Below are 21,888 nucleotides of genomic sequence, written 5' to 3' on the forward strand. Positions count from 1 at the left end.
CTAATGAACACCCCTAACACTTGCAGAGCATCACGAAGATCATCCATTTTAAAATCTATATTGATGGGCTCTATTATCTCATAGCAGTCCCTGTGGCACAATGGTAAAACACTCGCCCGAACGCTTTGCAGGCGATTTGGGCTATATTCATATTGTGGCCGGGGAGGATTAATTAGGCACCAATCCTTAACTATAGGCCTCTCTTCACCCAACAGTGAATTTGTGCCTGGTTGTTAAAACAGTTGGCGTGTTGTATTCCAGGGGAAACTTTAGTTTAAGAACCTAACCGATAAGCTATGCGTGCTAGTACTTTACAAGAATGTAAGAACTCTTGAATAAATAAATAAATAAATAAATAAATAAATAAATAAATAAATAAATAAATAAATAAATAAATAAATAAATAAATAAATAAATAGCAAGCCTGGAACCCTTCCCCATGAGACAAAACCTGGCGACTAGACAGTCCATTCCCCGAACTTTGTCAGGTAGAAAATTATTCAGCAGTCAGTCACCCTGGAACCCCTACCATGGGAGGCTTCCAGCATAATACAGTCTCTGTCCTCCGACAGCATATTGAGGACCCGTGATTGATAGCTAGTGATAGAGATGCGAAAGAAATCAGATACTACAAGACCAATGGCAAGGTGATGACATGACCAAAGCTGAGGTAAGAGCAATGGGTTTCTTTTTTCGTAATATTTTATTTAAAATGAATTTGTACTTGTTATTTGAAGAAACTTTTAATATGGCACCTGATGCTGGGAGAAGTAATATTGCCCCATTATGTCACAACTACAGCGTGACCATCAACAAGGGATGCCCTGGAGTGTGTCAGTGTTCGAGGTGGCACCAGATAGTCAGGGCCCTAACATGTCGCTGACGCAGCTCTCCCGGGTGGTCAAGGAGGCTCATCGGGTAGGTAACTCTCACATTACTGTTGGTGCTGGTAGGTCACTCTCACATTACTGTTGGTGTTGGTAGGTCACTCTCACATTACTGTTGGTGCTGGTAGGTCACTCTCATATTACTGTTGGTGTTGGTAGGTCACTCTCACATTATTGTTGGTGTTGGTAGGTCACTCTCACATTACTGCTGGTGCTGGTAGGTCACTCTCACATTACTGTTGGTGCTGGTAGGTCACTCTCACATTACTGTTGGTGTTGGTAGGTCACTCTCACATTACTGTTGGTGTTGGTAGGTCACTCTCATATTACTGTTGGTGTTGGTAGGTCACTCTCACATTACTGCTGGTGCTGGTAGGTCACTCTCACATTACTGTTGGTGTTGGTAGGTCACTCTCACATTACTGTTGGTGTTGGTAGGTCACTCTCACATTACTGTTGGTGTTGGTAGGTCACTCTCACATTACTGCTGGTGCTGGTAGGTCACTCTCACATTACTGGTGGTGCTGGTAGGTTATTACCAGCACCACCATTATTGCTGGTAAGAAAACGAGTTATTGTTGGAAGATGATGGATGAATCATTGCACAGTAGGGTTGACTATTCCAATGATAAAATATTAAAAAAAATCCCTATGATGCAATATAAATATATATATATATATATATATATATATATATATATATATATATATATATATATATATATATATATATATATATATATATATATATATATATATATATATATATATATATATATATATATATATATATATATATGTCGTACCTAATAGCCAGAACGCACTTCTCAGCCTACTATTCAAGGCCTGATTTGCCTAATAAGCTAAGTTTTCATGAATTAATGTTTTTTCGTCTACCTAACCTACCTAACCTAACCTAACCTAGCTTTTTTTGGCTACCTAACCTAACCTTACCTATAAATATAGGTTAGGTTAGGTTAGGTAGGGTTGGTTAGGTTCGGTCATATATCTACGTTAATTTTAACTCCAATAAAAAAAAATTGACCTCATACATAGAGAAAAGGGTTGCTTTATTATTTCATAAGAAAAAAATTATAGTAAATATATTAATTCAGGAAAACTTGGCTTATTAGGCAAATCGGGCCTTGAATAGTAGGCTGAGAAGTGAGTTCTGGCTACTAGGTACGACATATATATATATATATATATATATATATATATATATATATATATATATATATATATATATATTTATGTCGTACCTAGTAGCCAGAATGCACTTCTCAGCCTACTATGCAAGGCCCGATTTGTCTAATAAGCCAAGTTTTCCTGAATTAATATATTTTCTCTAATTTTCTTCTTATGAAATGATAAAACTGCTCATTTCATTATGTATGAGGTCAATTTTATTTTATTGGAGTTAAAATTAACGTAGATATATGACCGAACCTAACCAACCCTACCTAATCTAACCTAACCTATCTTTATAGGTTAGGTTAGGTTAGGTAGCCGAAAAAGTTAGGTTAGGTTAGGTTAGGTAGGTTAGGTAGTCGAAAACAATTAATTCATGAAAACTTGGCTTATTAGGCAAATCGGGCCTTGCATAGTAGGCTGAGAAGTGCGTTCTGGCTACTAGGTACGACATATATATATATATATATATATATATATATATATATATATATATATATATATATATATATATATATATGTGTGTGTGTGTGTATATCACGAAAATAAACAACGTATATTTATATATATATAAAAATATATATAATATATATATATATATATATGCGAACAAGCCTGAATGGTCCCCAGGACAATATGCAACTGAAAACTCACACCCCAGAAGTGACTCGAACCCATACTCCCAGAAGCAACGCAACTGGTATGTACAAGACGCCTTAATCCACTTGACCATCACGACCGGACTAATGAGGTGATAGCCGAGGCTATTTGAACCACCCCACCGCCGGCACTCGGATAGTAATCTTGGGCATAGCATTTTACCAAATCACCTCATTCTTTGGGGCACACGTGAGGAACACAAATGCGAACAAGCCTGAATGTTTCAGGCTTGTTTGAATTTCAGTTTCATATTGTCCTGGGGACCATTCAGGCTTGTTCGCATTTATGTTCCTCACGTGTGCCCCAAAGAATGAGGTGATTTGGTAAAATGCTATGCCCAAGATTACTATCCGAGTGCCGGCGGTGGGGTGGTTCAAATAGCCTCGGCTATCACCTCATTAGTCCGGTCGTGATGGTCAAGTGGATTAAGGCGTCTTGTACATACCAGTTGCGTTGCTTCTGGGAGTATGGGTTCGAGTCACTTCTGGGGTGTGAGTTTTCAGTTATATATATATATATATATATATATATATATATATATATATATATATATATATATATATATATATATATATATATATATATCTATATTGATAATAAATATTGATAATAAAAGAATAAATATGAAAATGGGATTAAAAACGCTGTCACAGAAAACGGACCTTGCTAAAGAAGATGGAGACTGGCTGGTTGATGTCATCATTGACCATTAGATATGACTGTTTGAGTGCGGGTTACTGAGGTGAGCACATTTCGGGATGACTGGAGGCGTTCAAATAACACCCTTAGGCAAAATAGCTGGAACCATGAGGAAGCCTTTTAATCCCCATTGCAAAAAATATAGGGGCCTGAAATGAAGTATTGCAAAATCCAAAACGCTTCGCTTCTGGCCTGGTTTCACCTACTTAATGAGGCGGGTAGGTCTCTCTCACATGTTTACTGTGGTGGGTACGTCCCTCTCATCCCTAATGAGATATTTACGTCACTCTCACATGACCAATGAGGCGGGTAGGTAACTTTCATATCACTACTGTGTAGGGTAGGTCAAACTTATATCACTACCGGGAAGGGTAGGTCACACTCACGTCACTACTGAGATGGGTAGGTCTCTCTCGCATCACTACTGAGATGGGTAGGTCTCTCTCGCATCACTACTGAGATGGGTAGGTCTCTCTCACATAACTACTGAGGCGGGTAGGTGTTATGACCACATGTAACCTGGTGGAACCAGTCTACCCAGTGAGAGTTATTCTGCATTCCAGACCAGAAATTAAGAGATCAGAGGAAGAAAATATATAATAAACATCAGTGAGTAATTGAAGAATACGAGCAGAGGATGAGCTTGTAATAAGAGTGACATGAAATGAGATGTCGATACTTTGATGACGTGACATGACGCTAGCAGGACGTCATGACCTTACTCCAGTCACAGCAGTCGTCAGAGATGGTCGTACTTCGTTGCTCCTCTGGAAGATGGAAGAATATAATGCCGTGTGTTTGCGGTAAAGGGAAGGCTACTTGTGTGAGGAAGCTGTTGAGGACATTGTACACGATTTCTCTATGATTTGAATATATTAAAGTCGGCGTGAAAGTGAGTGGTTGTTCGTGCCTGTGTAGAACTCTAATTGTGTCCTCCATCAAGAGGAAGGAAGTAAGCAGGCATTTCTGTGTGGAGACTACCAGGCGACTCCGTGTACTCAAGTCATGAATGGAGGAAGCCTTGTGAAGCAGCCCTAAAGCGATTTTTGTGGGCGGCCTGTGTGAGCGCCTTGTTGAGTGCCAGAGAGTGAGCGTCTCTCCCCCCAAAAAGAGAAATCATGGATTTCTGCGGTTTGAGTGGGAAGAAGTTAATGGAGGAACTTCGAGGATGGAATAGAAGTGTATGCTGAACTCTGAGGTACAGCAAAACTCCATAGTGAGGAATTGGACTTCAAGCAGTGTAGGGAAGCTACATGTTTCTTTGTGGAACCAGTGGAGAACGTTACTGATGTTGGAGTAGGACTTCGTTGTGCAGCAGATTTGGGAGAACTGCATAAGTGCCTTTCCTGATTTTGGAGGACCTAGTTATATGAATTGGAAATGAGCCACTGCCAATTCATACTGGTTAGGTTGATATGATCCTCTGTGAGCAGAGCAGAGGATCATGGGGACACATTAATTTATGAGGGAAGTGCTTGAAATGCTTATTGGCTTGTAAGACGCAGTAGTAGGTGAGAGATTGATTTCTTTTGTTGGGGGATACCTATATAGATGTTCTAGGTATTTCATCCCCCCAAGCAGAGTTTCATACACGTTTATGGTTGAAGATACAGTATTGTTGTGCCATGTATTTCAGTCCCATGCAGTGAGGGGAATAGAAGGTTGCCAGCCAAGAGTTGTGCTGCCACCTGATATGTATATCTGGGGAAGCCAGGATAAGGTATTGGAGTGCTACCTGGTTGTAGAAGTAGTGAAGGTTGTATGGTAATATTGTATGTTATATGTCAATGATTATGTGCGTTTTTATGTATTAAATGTTCTATATGTTAGCTGGTTTTTGTTCTTGTCTTAGTGAGGTTTCTCAGAAAGCCAGAGAGAGTGGGTCACGGCTGTAGACAGGGTGACAGAAGATATTAATTCACTAAAAGGAGATTTAAGAGATCATTACAAACAAAGAGAGAGTGGGGGAGTCATGGTGGCTTGTGCAGGGTGTATACGCAAGTGTGGGAAACTCCTAGCAGGCAATTATTTATTGTTATTCTATTTTTTGTTAACTTCAATATTGTATTATTATGATGCTAGTGGAATGTATATTCTGATTCTGCCTGCCAGAATCTTATATACACATAGTTGGAGGGACAATTGTAACTTATATCACTATGAGTGGATATAATCTACAACTGTTTACCTTTTGGAAAATATAAATTATACTACATATGGTGGTCTACTCTACTAATATTGTTAGTACTACTCAATCTTATGATTATATTATTATACAATTTAGAATGTCTGAGCTGTTTGGTAGAGATGGCCTAATTAGGTTGTGTTTCTCCCAACATCTGTTTAGGGTGTGGCTATATGTGCTTCAGAGTTCATGAAATGGCGCCTAGCACTGTGGTCTCTATTTACAGGAAAGGCAACAAAAAAACACAAACCTGTGTTTGTGGTTTTCGTGTGCTTATAACGAAATCTCATCAATCCTACTCATTCCCATATTACATAGTGACTACTATTAATAAAAGAATATAAGGCAGTCAGGTACTCAAACACTCCTGTTGTTGAGGTGTTGTTGTGGCAGTTCACTAGGATAGAGTAAGTTGTCTATCGTGCGTGACGTATGTCGCAGATTCTCCAGGAGCCCTTGTTTCATGTATCTTTTTACATTCTGTGTGGACTACGTGACTGGCTCTTCCCTGTGGGGTGACGTCCAATAATATTTGCTAGCTCTATTTATGTCATAATAAATAGGGAGTCAAGCTATATTCCTGGTGTATTTAATTATATTCAGACCTTTTGAATACAATTTTATTAAGTTTAAACACTAGACTGAAGTTTTAAAAGAAATGAGAGTTAATATATTTACGTGGTGTTGATAACGTCACGCAATCCCATTCTCTAATTTCTAATGGGTAATTGTAGTATGTTAACATGTGTCGGATTTCCGACAAGAGAACGAAGCCAGTTTTGAAGTCACACCCCTTAATAGGTGCCGCTGGAACCCCTCTCCAAGATAAAGATGCGTAAAGGGCGATCTCCTAGGTAAATTGCAAGCAACCCAATGTCCATTGCTGGTCGACCGACGGTAGTGGGAGTGTTACTGCCGATGTCGGCTGTTGTTCTTTTATGGAGTGGTTGGGGACGCTGTCCACCTCCATGCACGTAACAGACTGGTGCAACATCCATCGTTTCTGGTTTAAACCCCCAACCAGCTCACTTATTACCTGACGTGAGATAGGTCACTTTCACATCAATACAGAGGCGGATAAGTCACTTTCACATCACTACTGAGGCGGGTAGGTCTCTCTCACATCACTACTGAAGCAGGTAGGTCACTCTCACATCACTACTGAGGCAGATAGGTCACTTTCACATCACTACTGAGGCGGGTAGGTCACTCTCACATCATTACAGAGGCGGGTAGGTCACTCTCACAAACCGTCTACCATGTTGACGTCAACAGGTGCGGCAGGTGTCGTGGTGCGTGACGGTGGTGGTGGTGAGCGACGACCTCGCCTTCCTCGCCGCCTTCGCCCAGTGGTCCCTCAAGGGCCGTCTCCTGGTGTGGTCGACGAGGCTCCTGGTCCTCACCGACGTCTCTCTGTTGAACCATCCAACCCTGAGTGGGATCTACTCCAAGATTAACGCCATGATGCTCGTCGTAAAAGTACTCCACAATTATAATGAGTAAGAAATACGAATGAAGCATTAACGCATCCTGTTACTAAGTTAATGAGTTCAAATAAATTAAATGCAATTCATACTGTGAATATTGAATTATGTTGCAAAATGTAATGGTAATTGATTTATTCCGATATATAGAATTTGAATGGAAAATCTTTTCCTACCAGTTAATTACCCTCAATTTTGAATAATTTTAAACTAAGGTTGTTAATTAATTATTAGAAAGTAATTCTCATTGACGCAAATATGTGAATGATGTCTTGTTATGTGGCCTTAATCAGAAAGTCTAGATAATTTAGTTTTAGCTTCAATAACTTAGTTCCATCAGGTATATTCACCATTGAAATTTACCAATTTTAATCTTCATAATTTTTTGGGAAGTGGATTCAAATAATAAAGAGGATTTACACATATCTGATTGCATGACTTCACTTCCAAACACTAATGAGGGATATCATTATTTTTAATTGTTGCTGTTAAACAGCATCCTTTGTCCTCCTAGTTTCACGCTGTACCCATGGACTCCAATACATTAAAATTTTCTCAACCAGTAGCCTCCTGAACCAACAATGAATTTGGCGGCACCGAGCTAGAACATAATCCAGATAAAACCTGTAATTCGAACACACTGAGTTGTAGGTAATGAAATTTTCAATCAAATGCTTCTATCAAATCTATATAAACATTAATGGTAATGTTCGTTTGTGCATAACCACTAATCTCCGAAAGTTCTTCTCCGATTGCTTTGAAATTTTGACACAAAGTTCCACTCGCATCCAGGAAAGTTTTTATATACATACTATATAGATGTCACGTCTGTGACGGTTAAAAAAAATCGCTTTTTCTGAAAAACTGGAGTTTTCATGTGAGGGAAAACTTCGAACCCTCTTTACCAATTTCTTTGAAATTTTGATACAACGTTGCATTCGAAAAGGTGCGTCTTTTTATATATCTTCTATATACATGCCTCACCTGTGACAGGAAAAAATATGTTTTTTTTTAAACAGCACCATCTGTTGGACTTAAGAGCAACCCTGCTATCGCTGTATCTATCGATGTAAACAACACAGAAATCATCGATAGATACAGCGATAGCAGGCGGCTTGATGTTTGCGAGGCACTACACATTAAAAAGTCAACACCAGCAATCAACAGCCAATTAATGCACAACTATATTCTACCCACCTCAAGACTCAGCTCCAATATAGAAGCATCAAGAAATATGGAACAATAGGCTTTCTACAATCACTTCCATTCAATACCCATTGTTTCGTGTTCTGTCTTGTGTTGATGAAATTAATACCCTATTAATACCACCTCACCCCATCCACCTCACTCAAATGTAGATATAAACAAATCGGAGATGTGTAAGTTCTATTCAGTTGTGTACGTGTAAACTAAAGTCTTTGAAAATGTAATAAGTTTTACGAAACGCGCTCAAGTGTCGCGTCAGACTAGAAATAAAAATGAATTTTGGAGAATTGATTTTTGAATTACCACCAACAGTGAAAAGAAATGTACGAAAGATCGAGAAAATTCGTGTTAGAATTATTAATCTTACTTTTTCGGTCATATTTAATAATATATGTCTACAGGAAAGACTGCTACCAAAATATGCTAATATATATATATATATATATATAAATATATATATATATATATATATATATATATATATATATATATATATATATATATATATATATATATATATATATATATATATATATATATATATATATGTCGTACCTAGTAGCCAGAACGCACTTCTCAGCCTACTATGCAAGGCCTGATTTGCCTAATAAGCCAAGTTTTCATGAATTAATTGTTTTTCGACTACCTAACCTACCTAACCTAACCTAACCTAACTTTTTCGGCCACCTAACCTAGTCTAACTTGTTAAGATAGGTTAGGTTAGGTTAGGTAGGGTTGGTTAGGTTCGGTCATATATCTACGTTAATTTTAACTCCAATAAAAAAAAATGACCTCATACACAATGAAATGGGTAGCTTTATCATTTCATAAGAAAAAAATTAGAGAAAATATAATAATTCAGGAAAACTTGGCTTATTAGGCAAATCGGGCCTTTCATAGTAGGCCGAGAATAAGGCCTAATAAGCCAAGTTTTCCTGAATTAATATATTTTCTCTAATTTTTTTCTTATGAAAAGATAATGCTACCCATTTCATTATGTATGAGGTAAAAAAAAAAATTATTTGAGTTAAAATTAACGTAGATATATGACCGAACCTAACCAACCCTACCTAACCTAACCTAACCTATCTTTATAGGTTAGGTTATGAAAACAACGAAAACAAAAAAAATTATTTGAGTTAAAATTAACGTAGATATATGACCGAACCTAACCAACCCTACCTAACCTAACCTAACCTATCTTTATAGGTTAGGTTATGAAAACAACGAAAAAGTTATGTTAGGTTAGGTTAGGTAGGTTAGGTAGTCGAAAAATAATTAATTCATGAAAACTTGGCTTATTAGGCAAATCGGGCCTTGCATAGTAGGCTGCGAAGTGCGTTCTGGCTACTAGGTACTACCTAACCTAACCTAACCTATCTTTATAGGTTAGGTTAGGTTAGGTAGCCGAAAAAGTTTGGTTAGGTTAGGTTAGGTAGGTTAGGTAGTCAAAAAATAATTAATTCATGAAAACGTGGCTTATTAGGCAAATCGGGCCTTGCATAGTAGGCTGCGAAGTGCGTTCTGGCTACTAGGTACGACATATATATATATATATATATATATATATATATATATATATATATATATATATATATATATATATATATATATATATATATATATATATATTTTTTTTTTTTTTTTTTTTTTTTTTTTTTTTTTTTTTTAAGTTTGTGAGGGTACCACCTCTGGTGCCAATGTGGGGACCCATGGCCTCGGAGAAGAAAATAAAAAGTATTCAGAGGAGACCTTGTGGTTTCTCATTGAACACTAATATTATCTTCTCTTACCACCCCCATTCTTTTGTATGTACACATATATATTAACTTTATTTGAACTTTGTTACAAAAAAGGAGTTACATATGGGTTACAAAGATGGTTGTCATAGGTTGTCGAGTTCCTCCAGCTCCTCAGATGGCGGGCAGGAACCCTGGATGCAGTGCGCATTCCCCTCTGTATCGCCACACTGAGGCGCTGGAAAAGAAAGCTTGCAGCTCTCGGGTCCCTTGTTGTTTCAATGAGCCTAGAACCCAGTTCCTTCAAAAAACTGGTAGCACTTTTACCCCAGGCGCCGAGTGTCTCAGAAGCAATGGGGACAAAATTGTAGTGGTGATCCAGTTCTCTATACTTACGGGATTTGGCTGCTTCCCTGTGGGTGGCAGCGCCACCTGGTTGTGCAACACTGAGGTTAATGTAGGTGTTAGCCAGGGTTGATACGCACATGTAGTCCCATACCAACTGCTTGCCATTCTTCCAGGGGTTCACTGTGATACCATCCGGGCGACCAATAAGAGCATCAGAGTTACGGGGCGTTAGGTAACGGGGCTCTCTTTCAGCTGGGCATCCAGCTGTGGTGAGGCTCCTCTTGATGATGTCGTTAACTTCACTGTGCCTCGAGTGCCATCCCCCTGTGCTTTGGCAGAGTAGGCCATGGTGGCCGTACCTGTCAGCCACCACCTCGCCGCAAATACACCTATATCTGGTGTGGATTGGGGCAGCAAGGCGGAGGGCCACAGCAATTCGGAGGGCGTGTGGTGTGAGACGCGTGCCAGTTGCCGACATTGGGGTTGCTAACAGGAAATCCCCTGCATGTGGTGCTGCTACTGCTGTGAGGCGAGCAATGTCGTGTTGTGTTGTTGCATCACCCAGGCACTCTGCAGCAACTTGGTCTACAATGGGACCATCCCAGTTGGATTGCTTGTGGGCTTTTGGGGATGGTGATTGAGGTGATTGGCCTGCACGAGGGGCCCACTCTGTGGCACAGCGTGTAAAATTGGGATCATGTACACCTGCCAGCTGATATAAGTGGGCAGGTAGAATTTCCTTCACAAGGTCGTCGGATGCTGATAAGGAGGACAGGAAGGCTGGAACAGCGATTTGCGTTGCTGTTCGAACTCCGAGGCCCCCAAGTCTTACGGAAAGAGAGGCTTGTTTCCACTGTAGGTCATCGAGAGAGAGATTAAGGGCTATTTCTAGCATTGATTTCAGTAACCGGTCATACTCACTTAGTTTTTGGCTATTGTAAGATGGTGAACACCTCAGAAAGTAGGTTAACCTGGGGAGGGACAGACATCTGGTGATGAGGTAGAGTGCATCATGAGCATCAATATCCTCAATCCTCCCATCCATCCTCTTAAGGTCGGCGATTTTCTTATCAAGGACCTCATCGATGGCTTTCAACCCCAGGGGAGCTCCTAGGAGTGTGCTGTCTTCAGGTTTAGTTTTATGGATATTTGGTAGAAGACCCTCTATTCTCTCTACGATGCCCTGGTTGGAACATATTATTTCACATTTAGAAGGGTTCAGTGTGAGGCCTAAAACTGCACCTTGCTCCTGGATTTTTCTGATGTCCTCCAGGAGGGAGTCTTGGGAACCAGCTAAGGTACCATCATCCAAGAACCAGATGTTAAGCTCGCTGGACAGGACCTCTGTGACTTGTTTGATGACTAAGCAGAAAAGGAGAGGAGCAAGGGGGTCACCCTGTTGGACGCCTTCTCGCGAGTCAATTTCATGTTCGCCAAAAAGTAGCTTAAGATCCATACTGTAGCATGAATGTACAAAAGGGTAGAGGGAAGGGAAATGAATATGAACCGCACGGAGTACAGCATCCCTCCTCACCAAATTGAAGGCATTTTTTAAATCTAGCTTGATAAGGGCCTTTTCGTCTGTATATATATATGTGTATATATATATATAAATATATATGTCTACAGGAAATATATATATATATATATATATATATATGTCGTACCTAGTAGCCAGAACTCACTTTTCAGCCTACTATTCAAGGCCCGATTTGCCTAATAAGCCAAGTTTTCCTGAATTAATATATTTACTATAATTTTTTTCTTATGAAATGATAAAGCAACCCTTTTCTCTATGTATGAGGTCAATTTTTTTTTATTGGAGTTAAAATTAACGTAGATATATGACCGAACCTAACCAACCCTACCTAGCCTAATCTAACCTATATTTATAGGTAAGGTTAGGTTAGGTAGCCAAAAAAAGCTAGGTTAGGTTAGGTTAGGTAGGTTAGGTAGACGAAAAAACAATAATTCATGAAAACTTGGCTTATTAGGCAAATTGGGCCTTGAATAGTAGGCTGAGAAGTGCGTTCTGGCTATTAGGTACGACATATATATATATATATATATATATATATATATATATATATATATATATATATACATATATATATATATATATATATATATATATATATATATATATATATATATATATATATGTCGTACCTAGTAGCCAGAACTCACTTCTCAGCCTACTATTCAAGGCCCGATTTGCCTAATAAGCCAAGTTTTCCTGAATTAATATATTTTTTCTAAGTTTTTTCTTATGAAATGATGAAGCTACCCATTTCATTATGAATGAGGTCAATTTTTTTTTATTGGAGTTAAAATTAACGTAGATATATGACTGAACCTAACCAACCCTACCTAACCTAACCTAACCTATCTTTATAGGTTAGGTTAGGTTAGGTAGCCGAAAAAGTTAGGTTAGGTTAGGTTAGGTAGGTTAGGTAGTCGAGAAACAAATAATTCATGAAAACTTGGCTTAATAGGCAAATTTGGCCTTGCATAGTAGGCTGAGAAGTGCGTTCTGGCTACTAGGTACGACATATATATATATATATATATATATATATATATATATATATATATATATATATATATATATATATATGTCGTACCTAGTAGCCAGAACGCACTTCTCAGCCTACTATGCAAGGCCCGATTTGCCTAATAAGCCGAGTTTTCATGAATTAATTGTTTTTCGACATCCTAACCTACCTAACCTAACCTAACCTAACTTTTTCGGCTACCTAACCTAACCTAACCTATAAAGATATGTTAGGTTAGGTTAGGTAGGGTTGGTTAGGTTCGGTCCTATATCTACGTTAATTTTAACTCCGATAAAAAAAAATTGACCTCATACATAATGGAATGGGTAGCTTTATCATTTCATAAGAAAAAAATTAGAGAAAATATATTAATTCAGGAAAACTTGGCTTATTAGGCAAATTGGGCCTTGCATATTAGGCTGAGAAGTGCGTTCTGGCTATTAGGTACGACATATATATATATATATATATATATATATATGTCGTACCTAGTAGCCAGAACTCACTTCTCAGCCTACTATGCAAGGCCCGATTTGCCTAATAAGCCAAGTTTTCATGAATTAATGTTTTTTCGTCTACCTAACCTACCTAACCTAACCTAACCTAGCTTTTTTTGGCTACCTAACCTAACCTTACCTATATATATAGGTTAGGTTAGGTTAGGTAGGGTTGGTTAGGTTCGGTCATATATCTACGTTAATTTTAACTCCAATAAAAAAAATTGACCTCATACAAAGTGAAAAGGGTAGCTTTATCATTTCATAAGAAAACAATTATAGTAAATATATTAATTCAGGAAAACTTGGCTTATTAGGCAAATCGGGCCTTGAATAGTAGGCTGAGAAGTGAGTTCTGGCTACTAGGTACGACATATATATATATATATATATATATATATATATATATATATATATATATATATATATATATATATATATATATATATATATATATATATATATATATATGTCGTACCTAGTAGCCAGAACGCACTTCTCAGCCTACTATGCAAGGCCCGATTTGCCTAATAAGCCAAGTTTTCATGAATTAATGTTTTTTCGACTACCTAACCTACCTAACCTGACCTAACCTAACTTTTTCTGCTACCTAACCGAACCTAACCTATAAAGATAGGTTAGGTTAGGTTAGGTAGGGTTGGTTAGGTTCGGTCATATATCTACGTTAATTTTAACTCTAATAAAAAAAATTGACCTCATACATAATGAAATGGGTAGCTTTATCATTTCATAAGAAAAAAATTAGAGAAAATATATTAATTCAGGAAAACTTGGCTTATTAGGCAAATCGGGCCTTGCATAATAGGCTGAGAAGTGCGTTCTGGCTATTAGGTACGACATATATATATATATATATATATATATATATATATATATATATGTCGTACCTAGTAGATATAACGCACTTCTCAGCCTACTATGCAATGCCCGATTTGCCTAATAAGCCAAGTTTTCATGAATTAATGTTTTTTCGACTACCTAACCTACCTAACATAACTTTTTCGGCTACCTAACCTAATCTAACCTATAAAGATAGGTTAGGTTAGGTTAGGTAGGGTTGGTTAGGTTCGGTCATATATCAACGTTAATTTTAACTCCAATAAAAAAAAATTGACCTCATACATAATGAAATGGATAGCTTTATCATTTCATAAGAAAAAAATTAGAGAAAATATATTAATTCGGGAAAACTTGGCTTATTATTCAAATCGGGCCTTGCATAGTAGGCCGAGAAGTGCGTTCTGGCTACTAGGTAGTCGATTATTTTCACCGCGAATTCCCTGGGGTCAGGTCCCGGGTCACCACGCGGGCCCAGCTTCCCATTCTCTTTTGTCGATAAACCACTCTGGATAATTCTTGCAACCAGCCTAGTTTGTTACAACCCCCCTGCACAAGCATTTAGTAATCCTTGTTAATTTGTTAAAAATCACGAGGTTTAGTATCCAAACCCACAATTCAACTCATGTCACAAACAAAAGCTAACCTAACTAATAAAATTTGACTAAAATTTGACAAATATTTTAGTGTCCAACATCAACATGTTTAAATTCATAAATTTCTCAGCTGTCAACTGACAGCAATCCTCCAACATCAGGAAACATACATCCTATCCTTACTGACATAGCTAAATAACATGTCCCTACTCTACCATCAAAGACTAGCTATTAAACTCTCTTGGCTCTTCACTAGCCAAGTTCATGTGTCCTCTAGAGCCGGCCACACCGTGCTCAAACATAAACATTAAAGTTATATCTTCAGACTGAAGATTCAGTCATCCGGGAGCGTACTACGGAACTATCAAGTTCACATCCGTGTACTACCCACTCCCCACTCAATGTCAACCTTGACATGCTAAGGAACACACCTAACGTTTATTACATGTATCTAAAAATATAAACAAAAACAAATTCCTATACTATATCACAGGTTTCAGCTGACTGTACAGCCAAGTGTCCGCACTCACTGTAAGAGTGTCAATGTTTATATTGGTCCGCCTCTCCTGTGTTCAAACATTCTGCAAAAGTATCACAACATAATTTTCCATAACCGTTTGTTCAGGGCTGAGACAATTACACAGGGGCTTCGATGTTAATCAATGACCAATTTATAAAGTAAAATTTTCATATATTATACCAGAATTATTTTAAATCTGTTTTTCAACATTTAAAAAGTATTGTGATTCTAACTCTGTTTTTCAACATTTAAACAAAAGTGTCCAGATATTCTTTACACAGATGTTCAGAGCCACTTTGTTGTTTGTATCTATTGTTCATATTGAGTAATCGAGAAAAAAAATCGATGCTGCTGGATGCTGAATGTAGTCGCTGACGATGACGGTGTCGATCTTGCTTCTTCCCATGTGTAGACATCAATACCTGGTCCTCTTGTACTCCCATCCGGTACTCCTGAATGACGACAGAGTGTAGTAGAGCGGAGTGCCAAGTGACAGCTGTAGAATACTGTTACTTCGGCCATTAATCTTGCTCTCGACAGTCCACACGCCTTCATATCAATCACAGTTAACACGGCAGTCTTGATGTTAAACTTGACGTCGCAGATGACCACAGCAGAGCAGGACTGGATGTACCAACAGTGTCTCGTAGCAGGAGTGATGTTAGAGGGTCGTAGAGGCGGGTTGCTTGTTTGCAGAACAGGTGAATCTCGTCTTCCATCATTGCTCACGTCATCTCCGGCGTTTCTTGATGTCACCAGGTTACTAGGCCGTAAACACCAACTGTGTATACCCTCGTGCCGCCGACTTTAGGCCAAAGGCGACAATTTTGCGACCTTCTATTGGCGAGTCCCGGTACTCTGTAGGGAGACCGTGCCTTCCACCTGTGACCGCCTTAGTTCTGCTTTCTTGTTACTTCAGATGACGTAATCATTAATTTTCCGGCGAAATTCTTGAGTACTGCTACGTGCTTTCCATTTCTTGACCACTCCTCCAACACTGCTGGAATGGCTGCAGTCTTGATGACGCAGCAGGTGGGTAGTGGTGATCTCGAGACAGCTACCCCGGCGTTGTATGGCACCTCCGGTGACTGCTATAATGTGGACAGCTCGCTGGCCCTGACAACCTCGTTAGTGACGTGAGGCGCCGGCCGGGTGACTCTTGGACAGTCACTCATCCCCAAAGTAACTGATGTATGAGTTACTGGGTCTGGTGGGGGGAGGTCTTTGTGTAACGTGCCTCCCCCCTCGGTCTTTACAGACAAGGGTTCACGTGTGGCTGGAACAACTGGGTCGGTGTACCAATCAGACCTGGGAACAGACAGACACAACACAGCGGAAGAATAGATATTCTCTGGGTTTGGTGGAGGTGGAACCCCAGAGCACGGTAAAAGTTGCTACCTGAGTCAAGTATAGAGATTGCTCACCTCATTGCCTTCACAGGAAAATCTAATGAATACTAAATTATACTAACCAAGGAAGTTACTTTACTGTATAGCGCGAGATCTCGTCACCATAGGGTGGCGAGACTGCACCTGACTACTGATGAGTGACGACAGAGGGTCATCCTCATCCCCTGACTCGTCGGTGAAGCCATGAGTCAGCACTGCTGAGTCAGGAACTAGACCCGCTGAAGGCAGTTCTAATTCCTCTCTAGCATGACAATGTTTCAATTTATTCACATGAATTGTCCTTTCCACCTGGTCCTCGAACACTCCTTTTATAACAAGATTAACCGGCCCCGCCCTTTTAATTACTCTATATGGTCCTCGCCACCTCGGAGCTAGTTTCCTGCTCTGATTGGCGGGCGCAGCCTCATTCACTCTCAATACGAGGCTTCCTTCCGTCAACTCTGACTCCGACTGACCCTGGCAGTCTCCGTGGTGTAGTGGTAAGACACTCGCCTGGCGTTCCGCGAGCGCTATGTCATGGGTTCGTATCCTGGCCGTGGAGGATTTACTGGGCGCAATTCTTTAACTGTAGCCTCTGTTTAACGCAACAGTAAAATGTGTACTTGGATGAAAAAACGATTCTTCGCGGCAGGGGATCGTATTCCAGGGACCTTAGGATTAAGGACTTGCCCGAAACGCTACGCGTACTAGTGGCTGTACAAGAATGTAGCAACTCTTGTATATATCTCAAAAAAAAAAAAAAAAAAAAAAAAAACTCAAGAGGGCGCACTTTCTTGTCATAAAAATGAGCATACCGAGTCCGTGCCTTCTTGGACGCTTCAGCTGCAATATTCCATGCATTTCCCATTTTTCCAAGGACCTCTGAAGGATAGTCCTCCCCGTATGCAACATTATGTCTGTTAAGCAGACCTGAGGGGAAATTGCATGAATTACCAGTAAACAAATGAAGTGGTTGGGTGTTAATTGATTGGTGGATGGCAGTATTCAAGGCGAACTGAACATAGGGTAGGTGTTCATCCCTGGTGTTTGCGTCTTGTTCAGCAAGGATTGCAAGCATATCCTTGACTGAACGATTAGTCCGTTCCGTCATTCCGTTTGCTTGTGGGTGGTAGGCTGCTGTAAAAGCCGAAGTTGTCTCTAAAATCTTACACACTTCTCTAAATATATTCCTATTGAATTCTTGACCCTGGTCAGAGACTAAAACTTTAGGAGGTCCGAATACAGTAACGAACCTATGCAAGAACGCATCTGCAACCGTACGAGAATCCTTCTGAGGTAATGCAACTTGTGTAGTGTACCTAGACAGATGGTCAACTAGCACCAACACGTATCTGTTACCTGAATGACTGTGATGTAAATCAATCAAACCGGCCCCCACACGATCTAACGGTTCACGAATTTCAGGAAATTCCTGAAGTGGGGCTTGTACCTTAATGGTGCCTTTCCTCCTCTGGCAACGAGGGCACGACTTCACGAAATTGATTACCTCAGAAAGTAATCCTGGAAAATAAAATAGAGACTTTGCTTTTAAGTGCGTTTTGAAGATCCCCGGATGCCCTGCAATTTTTGAAGCATGCGCAAGTTTTAATGCTGATGACCGCAACGCGTCCGGAATAACTAGTTTAAATACTGCCCTATCATTCTGGCTATTAACATAATACAGGACGCCCTGTTTCATTTCAAAATCATGAATAGGTAACTTCTTTTTCTTCTTCGGGTATTTTCCTCCTTCTAAATACTCAATAATCTCTTTCCATCTAGGCTCGCTCATCTGGTATTCTCTCATTTTATCTGATGGAATGGTTTCAATATTTTCCTTAACTTGAACTTCCGCTAAATTTCTACTTAACGTATCTGGCACAACATGGGCTGGACCAGGCTTGTACAAAATCTGGAATGAGTGGGCCGAAAGTTCGTGAGACCAGCGTGACATTCGTGGGCATTTCGTTCGATTTTTAAATATGTGTGTTAATGCTCTATGGTCTGTGTAGATTACAAAATTCCGCTGAAATAGGTAAGGCTCGAAATACCTAACTGATTCTACCACTGCCAGTGCCTCCCGATCCGTAGCTGAATAACGAACTTCAAGTCCCTTGACCTTCCTACTGAAATAGGCTACCGGATGGGGTAAATTATCTGCGTCTCGCTGAATTAAGCACCCGCCAATAGCAATACCGCTGGCGTCAGTGTGCACTTCCCACTCTTTCTCAAAATCAGGAATAGCCAATACCGGTGTCGTGATTAGTTGGTCAAACTAAATGTCATAGGGAAACGAGGGACATTACAGCTGAATTGAAAATGAACGTAAACAGATTGATTGAAACTGTGAACACCAAGAAATCCGGACTCCACCTGCCATATGTTATCGGGGAATACAAACCTGCTTATGTATATGGAAATGACAAGACCCACAAGCCTGGAAACCCACTTTGGTGAATCATCAGCGAGAAACCCACACCCACATTCAGACTTGCTAAGCGACTTAACTGCCAGCTGACTTCTTATGTACTTTAAGCTTATGTGCTTTAAGCCTGGAGTCTCCAAAGGAATTTGTTGACTTACTGCAGGGAGCACGGGCCACAGGAATAAGAGCCTCTCTGGATGTGGAGTCGTTGTTCACCAACGTGCCTGTGGACTAAGCAATCAGGATGATGATGGGACAGAGTGTATCATGATCCGGCTTGACTAGACCACACATTAGAAGATGAAGGGACGACGACGTTTCGGTCCGTCCTGGACCATTCTCAATTCGACTTGAGAATGGTCCAGGACGGACCAAAACGTCGTCGTCCCTTCATCTTCTAATGTGTGGTCTGGTCAACATACTTTAGCCACGTTATTGTGACTCATCGCCTGTATATGATCCGGCTTGCACCCTTTTAGAGATACCATAGGGCATACAGAGGAAGTTACTCAAAGCCTGCACCAAAGAGGCACCCTTCTCGAGTCCCGTTGGGCATAGAAAGGCAAGTAGATAAGGTTGCCATGGGTTGCCATGCCCTAGGTGTCCTGTTTGCGAACTTATACACGGGTACCATAGAGCAGAGGGTCTTTGATGACATGGACGGGACATCAAACCCGCAATATACTGCACGTACGTTGATGACATTTTTATGCAGGTACCTGATGTCAGAAGTTTGCAGCAGCTTAAGTAGGTATTTTAGTAAAATTCGGTGTTAAATTTCACTTACGAGACAGAGTGATGGGAAGCTGCCCATTCTAGATGTAACAGTCACGGAACGAAATGATGGCTTCCACAATGCAGTCTACAGTACGGAAACGAACACAAGAATGTTCCTTAATGCCAATAGTGACTGCCCAGAGAAGTACAAAAGGAGTGTTGTCAATGCTTTTGTCGACCAGGCTCTCACTCATAGCTCTGGTTGGAAGCAGGTCGGTAAAGAACTCTGTAGGGTACGGCACACAGTGTAAACAATGAAATCAAAATAACGAAAAGTGCACATCAGATTGATTCACGATGCTGGTTTAATGTGGATATCAAGTTCCATTGTTTGTCTTAGATATATTTAATTATAAAAAAAACATTATTTGTTTTTTTAATTGTTAATACAAGTACCATCATATGCAAGACTGCTTGCAAATTTAACATATGTTTTGTCAATTATAATGTCCTAAACCAAGACAAAAAAATTATGTTTATAAAATACATTCATAAATGAGGTTTAATTAAAATATATCATCAGGTACTTCCCTAATAAATGTAGTATAAAAAATTTGCAGAAAGCATTAATAAGCCATCTTCCTGATAATATAGTACTTTTTTATAACTATGTGGACAATTTGTACAAATATCGACGACAAGGACAAATAGAAAGTAAAATTTGGAACTATTCACTTTAGTCCAGAAAAATAAAGGTAAATTCATACTTAAAAGTTCCTTGGTCTAGTATAGGACATATGTGTACTAAACTAGGCCTTATATAGCATGTCCTATCTGTTAATATTGTTGAAACATACATATGGACATGAACAATAAAATAAAGCATATATAATGTTTGAACTCGCCAATTAAAAAACTATATATTTTTTGAAAAATCATCGTAATTTCATTTGTTGGGACAATAGTAAATTACAAACGTCTTGCAAATCCATCGTCAACACAAATACAATTGACTCGTTTAATAAAAAAGAAATGTAATAATATTTTCATATTTTAGGAAACTGTGAGTTAAGTCACTAAACTTCACTAACGATTATTCACAGGTGCAGTGTGTACATGCTGGTGCCATACAGTCCCCAGGGAGCCCAGGCGCTGAAGGTGGCCTCCTGGACGCCCCACCGAGGCCTCACCCTCACCTCCAGCCTCCCTCTCTTCCCTGACAAGTTCTCTAAGTACATAATAATATACTGAGCAATGATGAAACTACCACTAATCATCTAGAGTGAATCTGGCCCTAGCTTCGGTAGGAGACAGACGTGTTGCCTCGGTGCTCTGGCAGTTGGTGTTGTTTACCAGTTCCGCCAGTTGGGGGTAGGTGTGTCTCTGCCCGCCTGTGCTGACGTGGCGTTACGATGGGGGTCCCTCTCCCCCCTGTCGTCCGGGCTCAGTCTGTGGGACTTGAATTCTCTGTGCGGGCCGGTTACCCGGAGATTTTGCTGGCTTGTGATATGCTCTCTGTCCCTGTGTTTGAGATTTATAGGGTCGAGTTGGTAACGGCCCGTAGGGCGAGTGTGATGTTCACAGAGGAGGTGGCGTATCGCGATTTTCTCCGGCGATACGAGGGGCGGACATTACCCATGCCAGATGGCGCGGGCACTGTTACCCTCTCTGATAGAAGTGGTGCACTTACTTACGTCAGTGTGCATGGGGCTCCCTTGGAGTTTCCGGAGGGTCTGCTACGGCGGTATTTCGGCCGGTTTGGCGCAGTAGTTAGTGTGAGGGTGAACGTGGTGTCTTCCAGTCCTCTTAAGGGTGTGAGGACTAACATTCGCACCCTGGGCACGAGACTCCGGGCGGATATTCCGTCCTCTGTGCACCTTATGGGGTACAACGTTCGGGTGTTTTACGCCCGCCAGCCGCAGACGTGTTATCG

General features: G+C 40.0%; 1 protein-coding gene across 1 annotated transcript in view; it reads left to right on the forward strand.

The window, feature by feature from the left end:
• LOC123771527 (uncharacterized) overlaps window positions 1–21,206 on the forward strand; it is a 117,527-nt gene extending 96,321 nt beyond the window's left edge. Inside the window, exons 4-6 of the mRNA XM_069313794.1 lie at window positions 802–918; window positions 6,898–7,121; window positions 21,059–21,206. Coding sequence (XP_069169895.1) covers window positions 802–918; window positions 6,898–7,121; window positions 21,059–21,206 — 489 coding nt within the window. The remainder of the gene's footprint in view (window positions 1–801; window positions 919–6,897; window positions 7,122–21,058) is intronic.
• Window positions 21,207–21,888: the final 682 nt, after the last annotated feature.

Source organism: Procambarus clarkii, chromosome 76 (genome assembly GCF_040958095.1).
Source record: "Procambarus clarkii isolate CNS0578487 chromosome 76, FALCON_Pclarkii_2.0, whole genome shotgun sequence".
Lineage (NCBI taxonomy): Eukaryota > Metazoa > Arthropoda > Malacostraca > Decapoda > Cambaridae > Procambarus > Procambarus clarkii.